At 40.5% G+C, this 19,711-nt stretch overlaps 1 protein-coding gene and 1 pseudogene across 7 annotated transcripts in view; both read right to left on the bottom strand.

Moving 5' to 3' along the window:
• Positions 1–390: 390 nt before the first annotated feature.
• LOC108433111 lies at positions 391–7,878 on the bottom strand (annotated as a pseudogene).
• gnb1a (guanine nucleotide binding protein (G protein), beta polypeptide 1a) overlaps positions 6,243–19,711 on the bottom strand; it is a 33,899-nt gene continuing 20,430 nt past the window's right edge. For 4 of the 7 annotated variants that reach the window (XM_017707485.2, XM_017707484.2, XM_017707486.2 and 1 more), the window contains exons 2-11: positions 19,468–19,580; positions 18,330–18,368; positions 18,041–18,147; positions 16,183–16,246; positions 14,693–14,855; positions 13,517–13,583; positions 12,947–13,148; positions 12,622–12,838; positions 10,694–10,809; positions 6,243–8,399 (exon numbers count right to left, since the gene is read on the bottom strand). In XM_017707485.2, coding sequence (XP_017562974.1) covers positions 10,703–10,809; positions 12,622–12,838; positions 12,947–13,148; positions 13,517–13,583; positions 14,693–14,855; positions 16,183–16,246; positions 18,041–18,147; positions 18,330–18,368; positions 19,468–19,524 — 1,023 coding nt within the window. In that variant the 5' untranslated portion in view covers positions 19,525–19,580 and the 3' untranslated portion in view covers positions 6,243–8,399; positions 10,694–10,702. The remainder of the gene's footprint in view (positions 8,400–10,693; positions 10,810–12,621; positions 12,839–12,946; positions 13,149–13,516; positions 13,584–14,692; positions 14,856–16,182; positions 16,247–18,040; positions 18,148–18,329; positions 18,369–19,467; positions 19,581–19,711) is intronic. The other 3 variants (XM_017707488.2, XM_017707490.2, XM_017707489.2) reach the window with 1 other exon arrangement.

Below are 19,711 nucleotides of genomic sequence, written 5' to 3'. Positions count from 1 at the left end.
ATTTAAGAGAACTACTTTTATTGTTTACAATGTACTGTGAATAGTCCGTCATATTCTTTATTCAGTGTATTTTAAAAAATAATTATGAATCTTAATCAAAATGATACCAAAGTGGTAACAAATGAATCATCTTCCTACAGAATCGAGGTCACAGATCTGCAGACGTATGCTTCTACAGACAACCAAGCTTCTGAATCAGAAAATATCAATAACTTTCTTCTCATGGCTTCTGGAATAATCCGATTTGTCTAGCCGTACAATTGTGTGCAAAAGTTTGAACACGTCCGGTCAAATTACATTTTATTTTATATAAAAATATCACGTCTTAAAGGGAAAAAAATTGCAGGATCTTATTATAAGTGATTAACTTCGATTACAAGAGGACAATAGCAAACAGGCCAGTAGCACACAAACGTGGGACTGACAAAGTTAGTCGAATACAGCTTTCATAAAACGGCAAATTTGAGTGCAAAATGTCTCTTTATTTGCTATATTTCTATACTCAGCTCCACAGTCCCCAATGAGGCTCATCAAATCCCTGGATCGCTTTAGAGCCCCTTCAATCTCGCTCGAGTCCTGTGGGCTGAGCTCGACCCTAAAGCTCTGTAAGGTGCCATGGATTTGCTCCGCCAATGGCACACCCAACCTGCAGCCCACAATGACCCCACCCACCGCTGGCCGCTCCAGGATGTAGGGTGTGGCCACACTAGCAATGGAGCAGCTGTGGTGCTTGGCTATAGAGGACAAAACGTTGAGAAGATTCCAGCCGTCCCAGGTGTCCACCACGTTCTTGCACTTGCTCAGAGATGCTGTGTGGAGCTCAGCTCTACCCTTAGGCTCAGCACTGTTCAGATAGCGCTCTGAGAGGAGACCACCACCTGGTGAATGAGAGAGATGATGTCAGACAGGCATATGCTTTTATTCATTCAGGGCTTTATAATAACGTACAACACCTTGTTATGGTTTATTGCAAACCTTACTTGCATTTTAAAAGAAGGTCACACTATAAAACATAAATATGAAGTAATGATTGTTGCATGTAAATGAGAATGGTATTCTCTCCAGTGTTCAGAGGTGCTGACAATTAAAACCACACATCATCTTATAAATAATAGATGAAGTGTTGATTCTAAACCTTTTGCTGTGCTATTGTGCCCTCTTCTGGCCAACGGGTAAATGACACCCACATACAAGGCACTGATCAAATTTGCCAAATATAAACTGAGCATCCCTTCAGCAATCCATTTCTGCATAATTTAGTCTCTGAGATGTAAAGCTTGATGTAAAATGGTTAACTGTAAAGAAACTGACTGACTGATTTCTTTACAGTGGTGATGATGGGAACCAGGAGGCATGATGTCCGCAATACAAATCTACCTATTTTATTTACTATCCAAAATTACTGAGTTTATATGTGATAGTGGTAAAACAGTGGTCAATCTGAAATCTGAATCATGCTTTCCACAAGGGTTCGGAGTGTGTTTATGGGAATTTCTGACCGTTCTTCCAGAAGCACATTTGTGAGGTCAGATGTTGGACGAGAAGGCCTGGCTCACAGTCTCCGCTCTAATCCATCCCAGAGGTGTTCTATGGGGTTGAGGTCAGGACTCTGTGCAGGCCAGTCAAGTTCTTCCACACCAAACTGGCTCATCCGTGTCTTTATGGACCTGCTTTGTGTAGTGGTGCTCAGTTATGTTGGAGCAGGAAGGGGCCGCCCCCAAACAAAGTTGGGAGCATGAAATTGTCCAAAATCTCCTTTTTTCTGCTGCAGCATTAAGAGTTCCTTTCACTGGAACTAAGGGGTAATTTACTCATTCACTCCTGAAAAACAGCCCAAAACTTGGAATATTAAACTAAATAAAATAAATAATAATATCTCAAGCAGCAATTATTAATATGACATGAACTTTTGAACAGTAGCATAACAACACTAGTAGAAGGCTGTCCAGCAAATCAGATTGTCATGTTAAAATCATTATTATTTATTTTGTTTGTCACAAGCATAAGGAAATAGGGTGGGCGGTTGTTTGATTATGTGGGACACATACGCATGGGGCCGTCCTGCTGCACGTCGGACAGATCCCAGAGCCTCTAGAGATCGTTTACAGCCTCTAGAGACAGTCCAGTCCTGCATTCTCCTGAGTGACCGCTCAACAGCCTTTTCCACTACCTGCTTACACCAACACATGGATACAGACACATCCGACTGTGGTATCACTTAAGGTGGGTAAAATGTTTAAATATTCGGAAAAACTGCACTCAGTGATGTGCAATCAGAAATATCTTGCCTAGAGCTGCACGACCTGGACAATCTTATTGGTATATATCATCTACACTGGTGTTGGTGTCATACTGTGATACTGATCCATTTCATAAAACTGTAGCATCTCTGTTGCCGAGCAGTTTGTTTTTGATTTTCAAAATTCTGGTTTTGGTACTTTACACATGGTATCCATGACCTATATCTCGTTTGTTGCTTGCTTTTGAAAGCATGTTGTATGTAATGTTGGTGACAGATTAAGAGAAGAAAACGATCCAGAAGCATAAAGAACCAGTCGTCACTAAACGTTTCAAGTTTAACTTGAATTTTTAATGGAAACTACTTTCAAATTCCAAATATTTTGAAAATATAATGAATACTGAATTTAATCAGTCTCACCCAGCATATGTAATCTAAACACTGCAACTGGAATGTGCCTAGTGATATCTGAAACTGGTCATCTGAGTTCAGTGCTGGCCTGCATTACTTGGTCCATAGTTATAGTTGAAATTCCAGGAATGACCTGAATTATTGATTATCATTCAAAGAAATATTGAGATTTGTTGAGTCTGTTTAAATATTTATTATATTTACATTATATTATTACATATATTGTATATATATATATATATATATATATATATATGGATGGATGGATGGATGGATGGATGGATATAATATTATATATTCATGTTTTAAAATTCCTTCTTGAGAAAGGTAAGAAAAATTGCGCCAGATTCATGAAAATATGAGCCGTAAGTGGGTTTAAGAACAGATTTCTTCATAAGCACGGTTGGTGAATGAGGCCCAATTATCAACAAACAATATACAGTGCAGACCTCAGTCATAACTCACAGAGCATCAACTGATAAACTGCAAGTAAAAATTACTACAACTTACCAGATAAACATTTCATTCCAATTCCACTTCCAGAGCACTCAGAAACACATGGCCTGCTTGACCTTTTCAGATATTTTACAGAGGTGTCTTACCTTTCTGTTCATCGGTCCTGGTCGTGGTACGCATCCTGTAAGACCCGGCACTGATGGGGTTCCACCTTCTCTGGATTTAAGCTAAAGACGAAAGCCAATACGCATCTAAACTACAAACAATAGGTGAGCAGTTTGACACTCATTTTATTCAAGGCAGGCCAATACAATGTGTCTCACTAAACATAAAGACTGGTTAAGGCAGAGGTGAGGGCTACTCTCTGTGGGAAGTGTGGAACTCACCAATCGATTCCATTAGCCCGTCAGAACACATCAGCCTAAAACGGCGTGAAAAAACCCTCCAGTGGTCTGTTCACTGGTGAATCCCAAAACACCAAGGGCTGATGGGAGAGACCAAACAATGACTCATGGTTGATCTGTCAATTATTTCTGCATATCTGCTAATTTGCTAGTGATAACGAATGAATATAATGCTAAAAAATAACTGTGGATGAACATTACAATCACTTAACAGTAAGGCGACATCAGGTATTTAAATAGAAAATAAGACAGGCCCTAGAACAGACCCTTGTGGGATACTTTTGGCTACTTGCAGATGTAACTTTCACACATCGAGATACGTCAAATAAATGTTTCTGGAACCATTTACATGCAGAGGCATTAAAACCAGCTGCATAACCACCACTACTCCATATGATCTGTAAGATCATCCGGGTGAGAGCACAGATCCGCTCTTCAGCCCCGTCTGATCTTCTTCCAGCCCGAACTGCATTAAACTGGTCTAGGTTGTAGTTTTATGTTGTCGCAACTCACGTTTAACTACAAAACTGAGACAGTGAGCCGAGTGCAATCTCAACGTTAAAATGTGACCTGTGTCCTTGAGCAAGACACCTAAGCCCCAACTGCCCCCCGGGCCGCTGCGGATAGGGCTGCCCACCGCTCCGGGCAAGTGTGTGTGTGTGTGTGTGTGTGTGTGTGTGGTGTTTCACTTCAGGGATGGGTTAAATGCTGAGGTGAAATTCCCTGCTGTGGGACTAATAAGGGTCACTTAATCTAAACTAAAATTAGATGAAATATTAAAATGATTAAAAGTGGTAAACAGTCATTCATAGTGCTGTGATGCGAAACGCTCAGTTCACAGTGGCGGTGATGGGAACCGGATGTCTGAAATGTTAGACGTCCTATAAAAGCTGCCCCACAGCTGTTAAATGAAATGGTTAGGAGCTGCCCAAAGCCTGAGACTTCACGCTTGGTTTATGATACACCTGTGATAAAGCGTTGGCCTAAAGTGTACTATTTAATCCTCATGGCAGGGAGTGACACACAGTCCCCAAAGAAATCTTCGTTTCCACACTCAGCACAATTTCACCATTATCAGCAATATATATGAAACATGTAGGGTAGCTGCTAATGTTTGGACTGAAATGGTTAAACTATAATTGCAAAGCACATTTCAAGATCCCTTCTTCCCATCAGCATCACTGCTGAGGAATCTGAGCCAGCTGGATTTTCTACAGTGGACCATTTCACATCAAAACACTTTTACATCTCAGCGACTGAATTACGCAGAAGTTCTGCAAATCAGTAGAATTCGCCTTTAAGAGCAAATACAGAAAGGACCCTCAGGACTGGAGTGTCATGTAGAGACTGGACTGCTGCAAACTCCAGCAGCAGTCATCGTATAAAAAAGCTCCTCTGTTCAATTAACAATGAGTGCCCTGCAGCACGTTCACAGACTCTGAAGTCATCAAGACGCAAGCCTGCTGCAATAACTCATCCTTAATATGACCATTTTGTACTGATCAACTCTATATAAACAAGTTTTGATAATTGTGGACTTTCTGGATATCAGCTAGACCTTCCTTATCTGTCTGGGAACACTCAGATGTTTTCCAGCTTTAAATTGGGTCCATGTTTAGTCATGGCATGTGATGGTTTCCTTAAATGACCATCACAAAATGTGGACTGTTGTTTAAGTGATACTTTTTAAAATCCCACAACGGGGAAATTCCACCTCCACATTTAACCCATGTGAAACACCACATACACACTAGTGTATAGACACACACACACACTAGGGGGCAGCGAGCACACTTGCCCGCAGCGGTGGGCAGCCCTATCCACGGCACCCGGGGAGCAGTTGGGGGTTAGGTGTCTCGCTCAAAGACACCTCAGTCATGGACTGTCGGTGCTGGGGATCGAACCGGCGACCTTCCGGTCACAGGGCCAGATCCCTAACCTCCAGCACACGACTGCCCCCTAAATAGGTTTAGGACAATGTGAATTCCAGCCCAGAACTAGTATTTAACGTTGTGCATCACAACATTGCATCTTCCACTTGATGAACCATTCTGTATCTTATTTCATCACTGTTCTGTCACTACAATACCCAGCATGCATTGCACAAATACCCAACCATTGGAAACGGAGGAAAAGCCCATCCTCAAGAGTCCAGAGGAAGTGGGCTAGAAGTGGGCTTCCCTTGTTTATTACAGGAAAAACACACGTTTGGGACTATTGTGGAAACACTATAGAAGAGTAGCACCGTTTACAACAGTTGTAGCAACAGGGAGATGTTTAGTTTTGGCCAGCGTGCCTGTTTAAGATCTCAGATCAGAGACATGCTCGATGTGAGAAATGATCACAACTGACTCATTTGTCTAACTGGCCTTGGTGGTTGATGGCAAGCAGGTTTTAATGGAGAGACGGCTCAGAAAGGCCTTGCGAGCTATGAATGCAACTGAATGCCGGCTCACTAGCATTGTGGAATAACGCAAGCTTTGTTTTCAGGCCAAGCTGGCAAAATCACAGGGGCATGTAGACATATTCCTTTAACAGCTAGTTGCTGCAACTACATGCCTCTCAGCTGATGTTCTGAAGAGTGTGAAGCCATGAAACCAAAAATAAATAAATTTAAAAAATGGCTCAACGATGTGCAGCTTTAACCTAATGTGTCAGCATGTGTAAACTGCGCAGGCTGCAAGATGAATTTCATCTATATTAAACGTATGAACTGCAACAACACGGACAGGTCATCTCAAACTGCTTTATTACATCTTAAATAACAGTACATTTTAATATAGTTTCTATCTTGCATCCAGCTTTCTGTTGTACACTGAATTTAAAATTAAATACAAAAGATGGATAAGGATACAGTGGGGGTGTGCAGAGCTCTACAGTTATTTGTATGGAGAGAGAGAGCGAGAGAGAGCGAGAGAGAGCGAAAGAGAGAGAGAGAGAGAGATAGAGAGCGAGAGAGAGCGCAAGAGAGAGAAGAAAGGGAATTGATTTAATCTTTACTCTTTTTGTATGGTTTTTTTATTTATTTGTTTTGTTGCCAACTCCAGGCCTAACGCACAACGACAGCACTTTTTTTTGTACAGAATGTCGCAGAGGAATAACAGAATGGAAGAAATGCCACTACCGCTAAGGAAAGAGCGCCTCTCGTTACACGCAGAAAGGGAACAACAGAAAAATTCTGCCATTCAAATGCTGCAAGTTTTTTTTTTCTTTTTTTATTAAAGGACAGAAAAAACCTGTTTGTTACAAAATGTCTCTAGCATTCTTTTTCTTTGTATCTGGAATTTTCGTTTTGCTACAGAAAGAATGAAAATTTTGTTCTAGTTATTTGAGAGAGTGTGTGCCGTGTTCCTGTGTGTGTTTGCGTGTCCGTGTCTGCGTGAGGGTCAGTGTTTTTGAAACTCCAAGGTACGGACAGAATGGGTCAATCAATGTGTTTGCTTCTCGAGTGCATAGCTTTGCAAGTTTAATTGAATTATGTATGCACAGAGTAGCAAAAAAAAGAAAGAAAAAAAAAAGAATATAAATATTGTGATCTATTTAACAGGTTATTTTCTTAAAGAAAAACATCGAAGGACTTAGTTCCATATGCACCTCTTTTTAAGCAATTCTACAGCATGCGATTCTAAGAGTTAACCCACCCATGGCAGACAACCAAAATAAGATTTTTTTTTTTTAATTTTTAACTTAAAAAGTTTTTTTTTTCAATATCATTATTTTCAAACATTGATTTTTACAACATGTCATTCACAGAGTAGTAACTGGTTTTCCAAGCACGGAACGGGCACCTCTGTTGAAACCGGGTAAAAATGAAAATCGAGTCTCCCTGAACCCATGACCCCCAACCCCGAACCCACCCTCCGGTCAACACCCTCCACACCAAGATCTAACACAAATAAGGAACATGGAGAAGAGAAATAAAACAAAAATAACAATAAACTATGGGATAAGCTTCATTTCCTTTCATTACTCTACATTAGCCAACCGGGGAAAGAAAGGAAAAAAAAAAAGAAAAGAAAAAAAAAAAAAAAGATGCATGATTAAAATGGACTTTTCAATTCATTTTTAAAAATGAGCATTCATCATCGTTAACAGCATGTGCTTGGTTAGTTGACATTTTTCAACATTATTCTATATATATGCAATGTTTTACTCCTGTGCAAACAAAGATTTGTGACTACACAAAAACAAAAAAAAAAACAAAAAAAAAAGGAAAAAAAAAAAAATCTCAGACTAAATATACAGGCCTGGTTGCGGCTAGTGGACCCCTGGTCAAGCTCAAACCGTTCACTTTGTTTCCTCTTTTTTGACATGATAAAGCTGGATTATAATGACAGTGATTACTTTCAACATTGTTTTACCTTCCATCTATAAACTCGATTCTAAAATATTTAAAGACTAGGCGATAAAAGACAGCTTCCGATCCTCGTTCCGAAACACTAACCGCCGAACAGCTGAATGTAATTCTTGGGATGAAAAAAAAAATTGCCCAAAAAAGCCTTTGAGACCTAGCTCACTTACGGGGGAAGATCACCTCCTTTTAAGTTACAGATAGATAAAGTTAGCCTAAATGACAATCGCAACGTGATGAGCGGGTTTTTGGATATTCGTTCAACGCAACGTCAGAAAATGGTCCCGGAAGGAATGCACAATTACTTTTGACCCCCTCCCCCCACCACATCAAGATGAACCCACCGATTTCCTTGTGATCTGGCTGAGTGAAACAATTGTGCTCTTTTTTATGGGAAGGAGAATAACTTTTGCCCTTTTGTTGTTTCTTCAGATAATGGGGTCAGTTCTGTTGTGTTTGAGAAGATTGGATATGCAATAAAATTGAACATTTCGATGTTGGAATGGTCTTCCAGTCAACTTTGGAGTCCGGATGCCATCTGAAAGGAAAGAAAATGCAAGATGATCATTAAAGCGTCTCAAAACAGCTTCAAAATGTTATACAATATAAAACCAGCCTGGTTACAGAAAAAGAGCATGAAATCACAAATATTACAGATCAGGGTCTCCCAGCCCCCCCCCTCCGCCAAGACCATCATCATTTTTGCATCAACTTAACAAGGGATGAAGAAAAACCACTGGCTGTCTGAAGGGGGGACCCCTTTAGACAGGGCTTGGAAATACTGGTCTAGACCACAGCTTCCAAAAAATTAAAAGGAAATAATATGGATATTATAAAATGCATTATTTATTAGTTTTATATTTGCTGAACTGAACATTATTATGGCAAAAATTAAAAAATTTTGCAACATGATAAATTTGACGTAGTGCCAAATACCATTTCATAACTGCATTTTACCACTTTTTTATTTTTGGTGTTAACGGTTTTTGGCCTAGTTACAGCATACCAGTTCTTTCACAGGTTAGTGTTATAACTTTACACCAGCAGATGGCAGCAGGTGTATATACGGCTGTCCTAGTATCAGCACCAGACTCCACAAAAAGATGGGAGTATCAGCGCATCACTGCAAAAGCCTGGGCTAAAGGGGCGTGTCCATGAATCATGGATGAGGGAGTGGTATGTAAGAAAGGAAGGCCTTATGAAGAAAAGTGGAATTATCAAGCATTTAAGGCCCAGAAACAGCAGATTACTAGAGCTGGGTAGTTAATTTATCAATCAACAACACCTAAGAACCAGCAAAAGCAACAATTTATTTCCCTGCACTGAGACATCAGCTTCATTAGCAATGCGAGCAATTTTGGGTAAAATGCTCACTCCCTTATTGCTTTTTTCCCCCTCAACACAAAGAAGTGCATTTCTGCATAACTGACAACAGAGGGAAAAAAAAAGATCAAAATAGCTAAACAAAATGTTTTAAACAGTCAGTGATCATCGCTGCTGTACACACTACACATCTGATCCATTCTCGTTTCCATACAAGTACATTATTGATACTATCCAGGAGATTCATCTGGCATCTTATAAGAGCGCCCTGACGATCTACCCCAACCAGACTGATGTCCGTCATGAGCCAAGTCATTGTAGACAAAGTTAGAAGTTCAGTTAAAAAGTTAAACGTTAAAAGCTGTTAAATAGGGATTTGCATTCTGAATAATATTTTATATTCATGTGTCCACAGGAGCTAATAAACATATCTGGTTAACCACTGGGAGGAGGCAAAAAAGGATAAAGTTAACCTATGGCCAGAGGCTTAGGCTTTTTGGTCTGAAAACATTAGGAAATAAGAAAAAACTGGTAGCTTTCGTGTTGAATTAGTGACAGACGCTGTGTCTTCAGATTTGAGCTAAAACTACAAGTAACTGGTACAGCACTGGATGCTGACGAGGGGAGGACATCTTTCATATGATGAAACGTAAAGAACGACCAAAGTGACTGCAGTACTTGAACACTGGCCCTCGAGTACTAGAGTACCTTACTGTTAACCCCGACTTTGCTGAATATCTGCTACATAAAACATACGTGCAGTCTGTTGTGCTGTTGGCTGCAGCAGTACAGTGGGGATTAAAGCTGTAACATCCACCAAGAAAGTAATTCTCATTCATCTGAGGCGACTGCTTTCCTGCTGTCAAAACTTGATCGTCAACATCACGGCCACGGCAAAAACAAAAGTCACATAACCGAAACTTACGGGTAGACGAGGCCTGGCTTATCACAGCACCAAGGAATGATCTCTATGACCCAGGCAAGCACGCACTTTTACATTCCTTTCGTTTCAAACGTTCTGTGCAGAATCCTAGACAATCCTACACAACGACCCTAGCCCACAATTACGGTGTCTGTTCCTTTTAAAACTCAAGCTGTAATTAAATGGCAGTAGCACATTCACAAATTAGAGCGCAGCTTTACTTTTTTTCTTGTGTAAATCCTCACCGACCATGTCATGTACACAGTAGGGCTGAAGTGCCGACAGGACAATTTAAATCCAGAAACACAAATAATTCCTCATCTGGGAACAATCAGTCATTTAGTACACCGCTTGCAGGAGTCTTTGTACACCACAGTACAGAAACTGGAACGAGGAACTCGTCACTGCTCGATCATTACTCTGTTACTTGCCAGTCTTGTGTAGCCGTTTAATAGTATTTGTAGGAAGTTTTGTACGGGGTGCACTTTTATTGAGATGAGGCGCAACGAATGCTTAGACACAGTAAAATACTTTTAACATCTGGTTTAAATATTGAAAGTCATGTATGTATTCAATGAAGTGATTACCTTGCGGCTTTAATTCCAGATCTTAAGGAAACTGTCCCAAGAACCTGTTGCCACTGCCATTCCATCATCAGTAACGCCCAAGCAGCTAACACGGTTATCATGGCCTGCCAGGACACCTGCAAAACATACAAACCTCACATGTTAATCAAATTCAATTTCATTTTTTAAAGACTGACAAAAGTAATAGTTGGCTCATCATCTTGCTTTGAGGGAAGGGGACAAGATATGGATAGAATAAGTTGCTTTTAAAACGGCTAAACCAAAATACTATATACATTCTTAAATGGACACGGTCTGGAAATCAGCTTGTACAGGAATGTGTTCCTATTTAAATATGTAGACGGCAGCAGTCACCTGTTTCCCTCACACCCCCTCTTCCCTTTTTAATTTTTTTAATCTACTAAGTTAATTTTAAGTTCACTGTTAATCACTGGAAAGTGTTAGGGAACGATGTGAATCTGTATGTATGGATCTTTATTGTCCTTTATTAAAACACTACCAAATGACAAATGACTGGACTAAGCACTGATGTTAAGTTCAAAATGTTCATGATGGGTTTATGTCCCAGAGATTTTAGCCAAGGAAATGACAAAGCACTCCTAAGGCAAGAGTAGGTTAAAAACCATGTGCCAGTAATAAGTAGACCTTACTTCTTAAAAATGAAATGGAAAAAAAAAACCCTAAGTGAAGTCCAAGTTCATTTGTGGTCATCAGTGGTCATCTGCGCTCATGCTGATGGATGGTGTGTGTGTGCTGACCCAGAACAGTGTTTTTACAGTAGGATGCTACGTGAACATAATCTCCATTTCACATCTTTCTACCATGTTCATTATTCATGAGCATGGAGGAGTGGCACTGTGCTTCTGATCACAAACACACATGCACACTGCCAGTTCTGAAATATTTAGGTACTAGCTGCGTTGTGTGCAACATTGCTGAAGAATCTCATTTATTGCCTTTTAAATCACCTTCAGTGGAAAAAATATCATTTGTGAAAATAAGTCCTTTTGCCATCAATTCAAAAAGTCGCATCAATTAAACACGCATTAAAACCAAAATGATTCCTAATTCCCAACAGTACAAACAGGCAAAAACAATTGAGCTAGGCTGAAGCTGGTTTTTATACCTCACCACAGGTGTAACATCTTGAAAAGTGTAGGGGCCACAGACTGAGAAAAGGCCACACATTTAAGTAGGGGCACAGAACTGCAGTACCCTACTGTTACCTGTATTTTTACTTTACAATAAGCAGCAGGCAGTAAACATGCTGGGGTTTATATATTCTTAACTCTGCAGTGCTGCTGTAAAATAGGTCTAAAGTAGCTATCCATTTCTGTCACTGCCTCTCCCAGATTTTTGTACCTACCCGTGCTAAAAATACTAAAGCAAGCAAAAATAGCATAAATAGCAAGAATTGAACATTAGAAAGCATTGGTCTAAAAATATTCTTACAGTTCTGGTTTAACTTTTGGTTTACTTAGTATAAAGAATGTCAAAGGTCATAAAATCCTTCAAATGTGAGGGCAATAAGTTGAAAATCAGAAGACTGACATCTGGCAGCACGAAAACCGCAGCACTAACTGTGTCCTAATGGACGGTATTTCTGGTATGTTTCCTGGGCATTTAGACAAATATCTAAAAAGTTACATTTCCATGTTTTCACCACTGACGGCGGCTTGAACTCGGCCACAGTTCTAAATCATAAATCAGAATTTATGAGGTAAACATCTCATTACCATCACATATTCAGTTCATCACTGCTCAGTCCACTAATTCATGTCTATTAGGCTTTCCTACAAATTCTTCTTACACAATGATGCCTAGCTATGAAGAGTTCAGTTCCAGCATATTTCAGATGCTCCCGAAGGTCTTGATTAACTCAGTCAGCTGTGCCAAATTAGGGAACTACACTAGGGAGTTTTACTGACCTGCACGGTCGGCTTTAAGGGTATCCCACACATTGCAGTTGAAGTCATCGTAGCCAGCAAGCAGCAGGCGGCCGCTCTTGGAGAAGGCCACAGAGGTGATGCCGCAGATGATGTTGTCATGGGAGTACACCATCAGCTCCTGGTCGGCACGCAGGTCAAACAGCCTGCAGGTGGCGTCATCCGAGCCCGTGGCGAACGCATTCCCATTGGGGAAGAACTGAGTAAACAGGAAAAAGGAATCACAACATAGGACATACAAGGTGGAGACCTAATTGAACCACTGTGTGCTTTCCGCATTTCTAGCTTGTGTTTTTGAGATACATACGCAGATGGCGTTGATGTCGGACTCGTGGCCGGTGAAGGTCTGTCTACACATGCCTTCTCTGATGTCCCACAGCTTGGCAGAGGCATCGCACGCGCCCGACACAAACAGACGAGTGTCTGGGGCCAGGGACAGCGACATCACATCACCAGTGTGCCCTGCAAAGGTGGTTGTCTGCTGCCCAGTTTCAATGTCCCAAAGAGCACTGCAAACAAAAGCAAACCATGAGCAAAAAGTCTGAACAATGTACTCTGCAACTGTCACCACATTCTGTAAACACAATATTATCTGCTATGCCGCTTTCTCTAGTCAACATAAAAAAACTGGCCCACATGACCAACAGCATTGCTGTGTTTTGGGAAAGAGTTTTAAATTCAAAGGGAAAAAAAAAAGACTGCACATGTTAAAGAGCTGGACACATTTTCCTTCTGAGACATTTAAATTGTCAGTTCTATTACTCAGAAATTAAAATTATCGTCATACAACCGTCTACACAGTCAGTATGTATGCAAGCATCTGCCTCTAACGCATATGGATAAAAGCAGCAGTCTTGGCACACTACCCCAAACTCACCAGGTGGTGTCGCCTGAGCTAGTGACGATCTGGTTGTCGTCCAGAAAACGACAGCAGGACAGATAACCTGAGAGATGAGACAAAGAGGTCAGGCACAGAAAGATAAATTAATGAATAAAATTATCAATTATGAGACATTTAGTGGTAAATTTCAAAACATTCAAATTCTCCACAACTGACAACAGACCAGGTCTGTGACTTTCTCTGGGGTGCAGTACTACCGCTGCCTCAACTGATCAGCTATTATAAAGCTCTTCATGATGAGTAATGACAGAGCAGGGAAGAGGGAAACTGTAGTTCAGTATGTCTCCACAATTGGAAATCCCCATTCTACAAGATTCGATAGGTCCTTCACAGGTTATAGAGCAGTTTAACTCAATACAACTTTTACATAATCGGAATAATTTGAGATGATAACTACTTGAACCAGCTGCTATCGTTTTCCAGTGTTGTTAGAGTTCATTCTCATGCTGCTACAAACAAAACATAAAATGGAAGCACTGAGTTGAGGCAAATAAATATAAACAGAAGAAAGAAAAGCATTCACACCAAAAAGCTCCAACTTCTAACTGTGCTCCAACATGGTTAGAGGGCAGCACTCATTTTTTTACATTTTTTGCTTGGGTGCTGAGAGAATAAGCCATTTTTGTTTATATTTTCACATTTGTTTAGCTTTGATCAAACTTGACATATGGTTGTGTAACTGTAGACATTTATTTGAAGGTATGCACAATATTGATTCGACACCACAACCGGTGTAAGCAACCAAGTAAACAGAGCTACAGTGGCTAATTAGCCAGCCTATATTTCAGTAATTGCAAACAATAAACAAAGAATGGACAATTTAATACTTAATCAAAATTATTTATACAGCAATGTCATGATTGTGACAGCCCAAACTTAAGCACTGGTGTACTGACCCAAACCAATGGGGCAATTACAGCATCCGACTGCCATTTACTTTAATGTAATGAGAATGCACTGCTATACACCACAGAACTACTGAAACCTGCTCCTCACTCTGCTCCTCAGACCCATGCTCACGTTTTAAAAGCAGCAAAAAGGTAAACTCCACACTCTACGACTACCCGATCACAGACGTCTCAAACTTCCAGCAAGCTAAATTCTAGTTTTTAATACAGCTTGATAAACTCCACAGAAACACTGGGTCCATACCCGTATGGCCAGCCAGCTCACGACTGACGCGAACGTTGCCCTCACGGGTCTTCAGATTGTAGATGGAGCAGATGTTGTCCAGGCCACCACAGGCCACGTAGTTGCCGGACGGAGCATATGCACATGTCATCACCCATGAGGAGCGCAGCGGGATGGCGTGCACCTACAGGAGGAAAACACTCGGATAAGAAAACCTGCAGTCAAATGGTTAAATCATTCCATGCAACTAGCAGCTAACTCCAGTTCACAAGTTTGATGCATTAGGAAAAAAAGGTACCTGCGTCATCAGCATAGAGAAGTAAATTAAATAGGGACAGACCATCGTATCCAGTGGATTTAGGGCTAATCCAGAAATGTTTTAATGGATTGTGCACCTCTAACCTGTTCCTTCTGTATTTACATCCCTGTTATAGAGGGTGTGTAAAATGGGAAGAAGCTTCCCGTCTATTTTTCGCCGCTCTCTGCCAGCTGTAAGCCATTAAAACTACATACCAAATACACTCCTGCAACTCTGACGAGTGTTTGGCATCATTTCACTTGTGCCCCACTGAATAACTTGGAAAAACCTGGTCGCTCAACATTAAATTTCAGTACTCTATGTAGTTCGGCTCAGCATCCGTAACCCAACAGCTTATTAAATTTAGACTACACTACATTCTGTAACCATGTCATTAACATCTGCACTTCTTGATTAGTTTACAATCCATTATAGTCAGCAAATACACCCACTTCCAGGCAGCTCACACTCATTTAAGGCTTAAGACACCCCCACTTTTGGGAAAGTATCGAGAAAAGCATTGTGGAGAAATCTCCGTTTAAATCAAGGTATCCATATTGATACTTTTAGCGAGTTGTGACTAATTTAAAATAAAGGTATCAAAGAAATGTTCTGCTTGACCAGCTGTGCTGTGCCATGCTATCCTGCTTCAGGTTTAAAACACCCATGTTAGCTATAACAACGCACTTAATAAACAAAGGAAAGGAACCGTAGGCAGTTCAGTGTATTCAGATAACACGCACCAAAAATAATTTATTTTACTTCATCATTTTATAATAAATCAGTCAAATGTATGTATATAAATAAATAAATAAATCAAGCCAACATTACAAACAAAATTAAATGATCATTTCAAAGCCAAAGATAAATAATAATAATAAAAAAAGTTCAAGTCCAGTCCAGTAACATTACACGCATACTTAACACTTTAAATCAGATTTTGGGATAGAAATTGGATCAGGACATCCCTGAAATGAGACAGACAGTTTGAAATGGCAGAGCAAGCAAACGCAAGGTTTTATAGTCAATGCAGTAGTTTATGGCCAATACAGTGGTAGTCAAAGATGGGTAAAACTGATGAGAGAATGATGGAAAGGATTAGAGACCCAGGCAAATTTTCTCCTTACAGCCACACATACAGTGAGATCAGACATGCATTCCAATAACCAGCAAAAAATAGAGACTGTCAGGCCTTTGGAAAACCCAAGTTTACCTTGTTTGTGGTATAGCTGTCCCAAATAATAAGTTTACCATCCTGGGAAGCACTGACTAGGAGCCTGCAGAGACGAAAACAAAAAGAGGAGTAGTAAATATTAGGCTAGTTCTTTTATGTGGACATTCTGGGAAAACCATGGATAGTATGGATAAAATGGGGCCTACTGTGTTAGATTACATAATGAAGATTCTCATGTGATCATTCAAACGGTTTTGAATCTAGAAACGCTTTTGCGAAAACACTTGTTTACATGCTTGGGGCCTCCACTGCCCTTTGTGTGTGAATGCTGCGATTTGCATAGAAAGGTAGTGACATTCCCCTTCATGACTTCATGGCTGAACTGTGCTCTGATATTCAGGTAATCAAACACCACCTTCACAGAAAACACACATCACACTGACACGCAACGTGGTCATATACAACTTCCTTCTCAAGAGTCATTTTGAATATGCAAAACCACCCACACAGTGTTTCTGTACGAGGGACAGGTCAGGAATTGGTGGCGGACTACAGAATGTTTTAAGGAAAGCCAGAGAAGACGTTTCAAGGTGAACACGGTATAAAGCCGTGATAGTTCGGGCATCACCTACATAAGGGAGACCTACTCTTTTCCTTCAAAAAGCAAGAAGGAGAGGGAGGGGCTGAGCAGAGCTACTTAAACAGCAGCACACTTTACTTTTCAAAGATAGATCTCATCTCACTGACTTACAAGAAACAGCGTTCCCATCTCCAACAAAACAAAAGGAGGAAAGTTAACCGTGAACGGTGCTAAGCTACACTCACTGCTGCTCGAGAATAAGATGCTTAGCAGAGATTGACTGGCATTATCTTGCTGTCCAAACCCAGCCCAATAACGCAGGAGTGGACTTAAAGTCCTCTCCTCCAGTAGATTAACCACGTTCAGCTACATCTACTGATTAACCACACTGGTGCCGTTAATGAAAGCAGGAACAAAACCCCAAAACTTCCAAGTTAAAGGTTTTGGGCCACCGACTGAATCTGGACAAAAATAAATAAATAAAAATACAAACGTGCCAATGTACCGTACCCCATATGGGCCATATGAACTGCACTCAAGGTTGGGTTTCTGTTAGAATAACGATTAGCTATAATTATCTACTTGTCTTACTTGACCCATCTAACACTGCAAATTAGGGTCAAGAAAAAAAATTCTAACCAAAGTTTTGAGGACTGCAATTAGTCAGGGGGCCACAACCTACTTGTCCACGACACAGAACTGTCCCCTTCATAATTAGGCAGCTATTTTTGCCTCATCATTGTGCCTCCAGACACAAAAAAGAGCAAAGCCCACAAACAAAGTCCTATGACTGTTGAGAATTTTTCACTGTTTTAAAGACGCAACAGAGATTTCAGTCCATGCAGTAAAATGTGTTTCCTCAGAACGGGCAAGACATGATTCGTTGCCCCTGTGATTCCTTTAGTGCAGCACAGCACCATGACAAAGCAAAGGGAGTCTCTCTGGGGCCTAACCTCACCTGCAGCCTCCCAATTAGCCTCCTGGAGACCAGGGACTGCGTTGCTCAGCTGCTTTTCTTACATGTGTATATTTTTTTCGCCATTATCTTCGGCTAGAATGCCCAGTACACTTCCTCTTCTTTTTATATACCTCCTTTTCCCACCCTTTCCTTCAAACAACACTTGCAGCATCTACGTCACAGAGCTGTCCCCAAGGTGTTCATCACGCCGAGTGAGAGCACTTTTTAAAATTTTCCTTACGTCTCAGCCAAATCCTGAGTGACATAAGCTTGAGAATGTTGCCGCGTTTCCGTATGTCTTTGTGCTAAGGATATCGGAAGTGGATTTGATGGCTAGCACGCAGCTTCAATGGGATTACCTTGAGTCAGAGCCCCAGTGCATGGCGTAGATTTTAGCCAGGTGACCCCTCAGTGTCCGTCTAGTGCGCATCTGAATTCGTCCGACGGGGTCAATGTTAGCTGTAATCTGTGAACAAAAGACAAACACGAATAGAACTCCCAGTCAATATATAATCAATCAATCAATCAATCAATCTAAAATCTCAGTTAAAACATCTGAACCTTGCACACACAAACAAATGACAATGTAATTGACCAATATGTGACCCAACTGACTCATGCCATCAAAAGTTCGATGCAGGGGCTCACCTGAGACAGGGTGGCATCCGCGCATGCTTTCCTCGCATCCTGGAAAAATTTGACTCGCATTAGTTAAACCACTTCATACAACCTCTCGTACAATCGATTCACTGCTTAAAACATCTTAACTACCAGCTTTGAAGGTTAAAATTTGGAGTGATGTCCTTTTAAAACATAAAATGCTATAAGAACCATGCGTGAAATATTCGTTAACATAGACTTTAATTTCCATAAAAAGCACAGACTGTAGTATCTCATCAGTAACGAGCATGAGATAAATCTTATTGTGCCACAAATACGCTACCGGTCAGTACCTCAGTAATGGCCAGTAAGGGAAAGAAAAAGAATCGGTCAGTCACACAAGATTTCTTACTACTGTGGTTGATCAGAACCTCAAAAGTTCCCCTGTACTGCACTAACTCAGCATATTCTGATAGACACATTGATGAAAGTAAGACCTAGCCACATTTTATTATTTTTAAATTTAAGATTGTTACTTTCAGCATTGGCCAATATAACAGTATTTTACTGCTGCCTTGATAAAATCATGCAATAAGTTTATATTGTGACTGATATACTTAGAAGAAGACAGCTAAACAACTACATGAGTAGTTGAAAATAGCACACAAGTATCTCTTTAACTAGACACACTGCAGCATTTAAGAAATACACCATTACACTTCGCTTTGATAGTATTTTATAAACTAAATATCATGAGAAATACTGCGTGTCCTGAAAATGTCCTCAAGCACTGTGATTATTTATTTATTTATTTATTTTTGGCATTTTTGCCATATCGCCCACCCGAACTTCAAACCCATGCAATCTCCAAACAGCAGAAGGGACACCAGTATGAATTACTAACAACTGAGAAGTTGAAAATTACCTACATGGCTCCATTACCACACAAACAGTCTGTATTACTTAATAAGGACACGCTTCAAATTCAATTTCCATTAAAACATTTAAAGAATTGAAATGACAGAAAATTGAAGTGGACAAATCGGAAACGTGTGGCCAGAAATCACAAAGCGCAATCATGATGTGGAAATCCAAACAAAACGTGAGGATCATACTTGGAACGTAATGTAAGGACATCGTATATTATATTCTGCATAAGCACATGAGTGAGCATGTGTGCACTCACTCTGATCTGGTTCTTCAGCTGCTCAGCCTCCTGACGTAGCTGGTCGAGTTCGCTCATTTTCCTCTGCTAAATGATGTACTTCACTCCTGCCTCGCGCTGGGTTACTCACTGATCTGAGAATGAGGGGAAAAAAAACAAAGAGAGAGAGAGAGAGAGAGAGAAAAAAGGTGAGGTCAAGCTACTGGCATAAACTTCAGTAGACAGTGGTTACTAAGAGCACCTACTCACGAATTCTTTTGACATG

Source organism: Pygocentrus nattereri, chromosome 29 (genome assembly GCF_015220715.1).
Source record: "Pygocentrus nattereri isolate fPygNat1 chromosome 29, fPygNat1.pri, whole genome shotgun sequence".
NCBI classification, from domain to species: Eukaryota; Metazoa; Chordata; class Actinopteri; order Characiformes; family Serrasalmidae; genus Pygocentrus; species Pygocentrus nattereri.
Note: the sequence above shows the minus strand (reverse complement) of the source record. Positions and strands in the feature narration are given on the sequence as shown.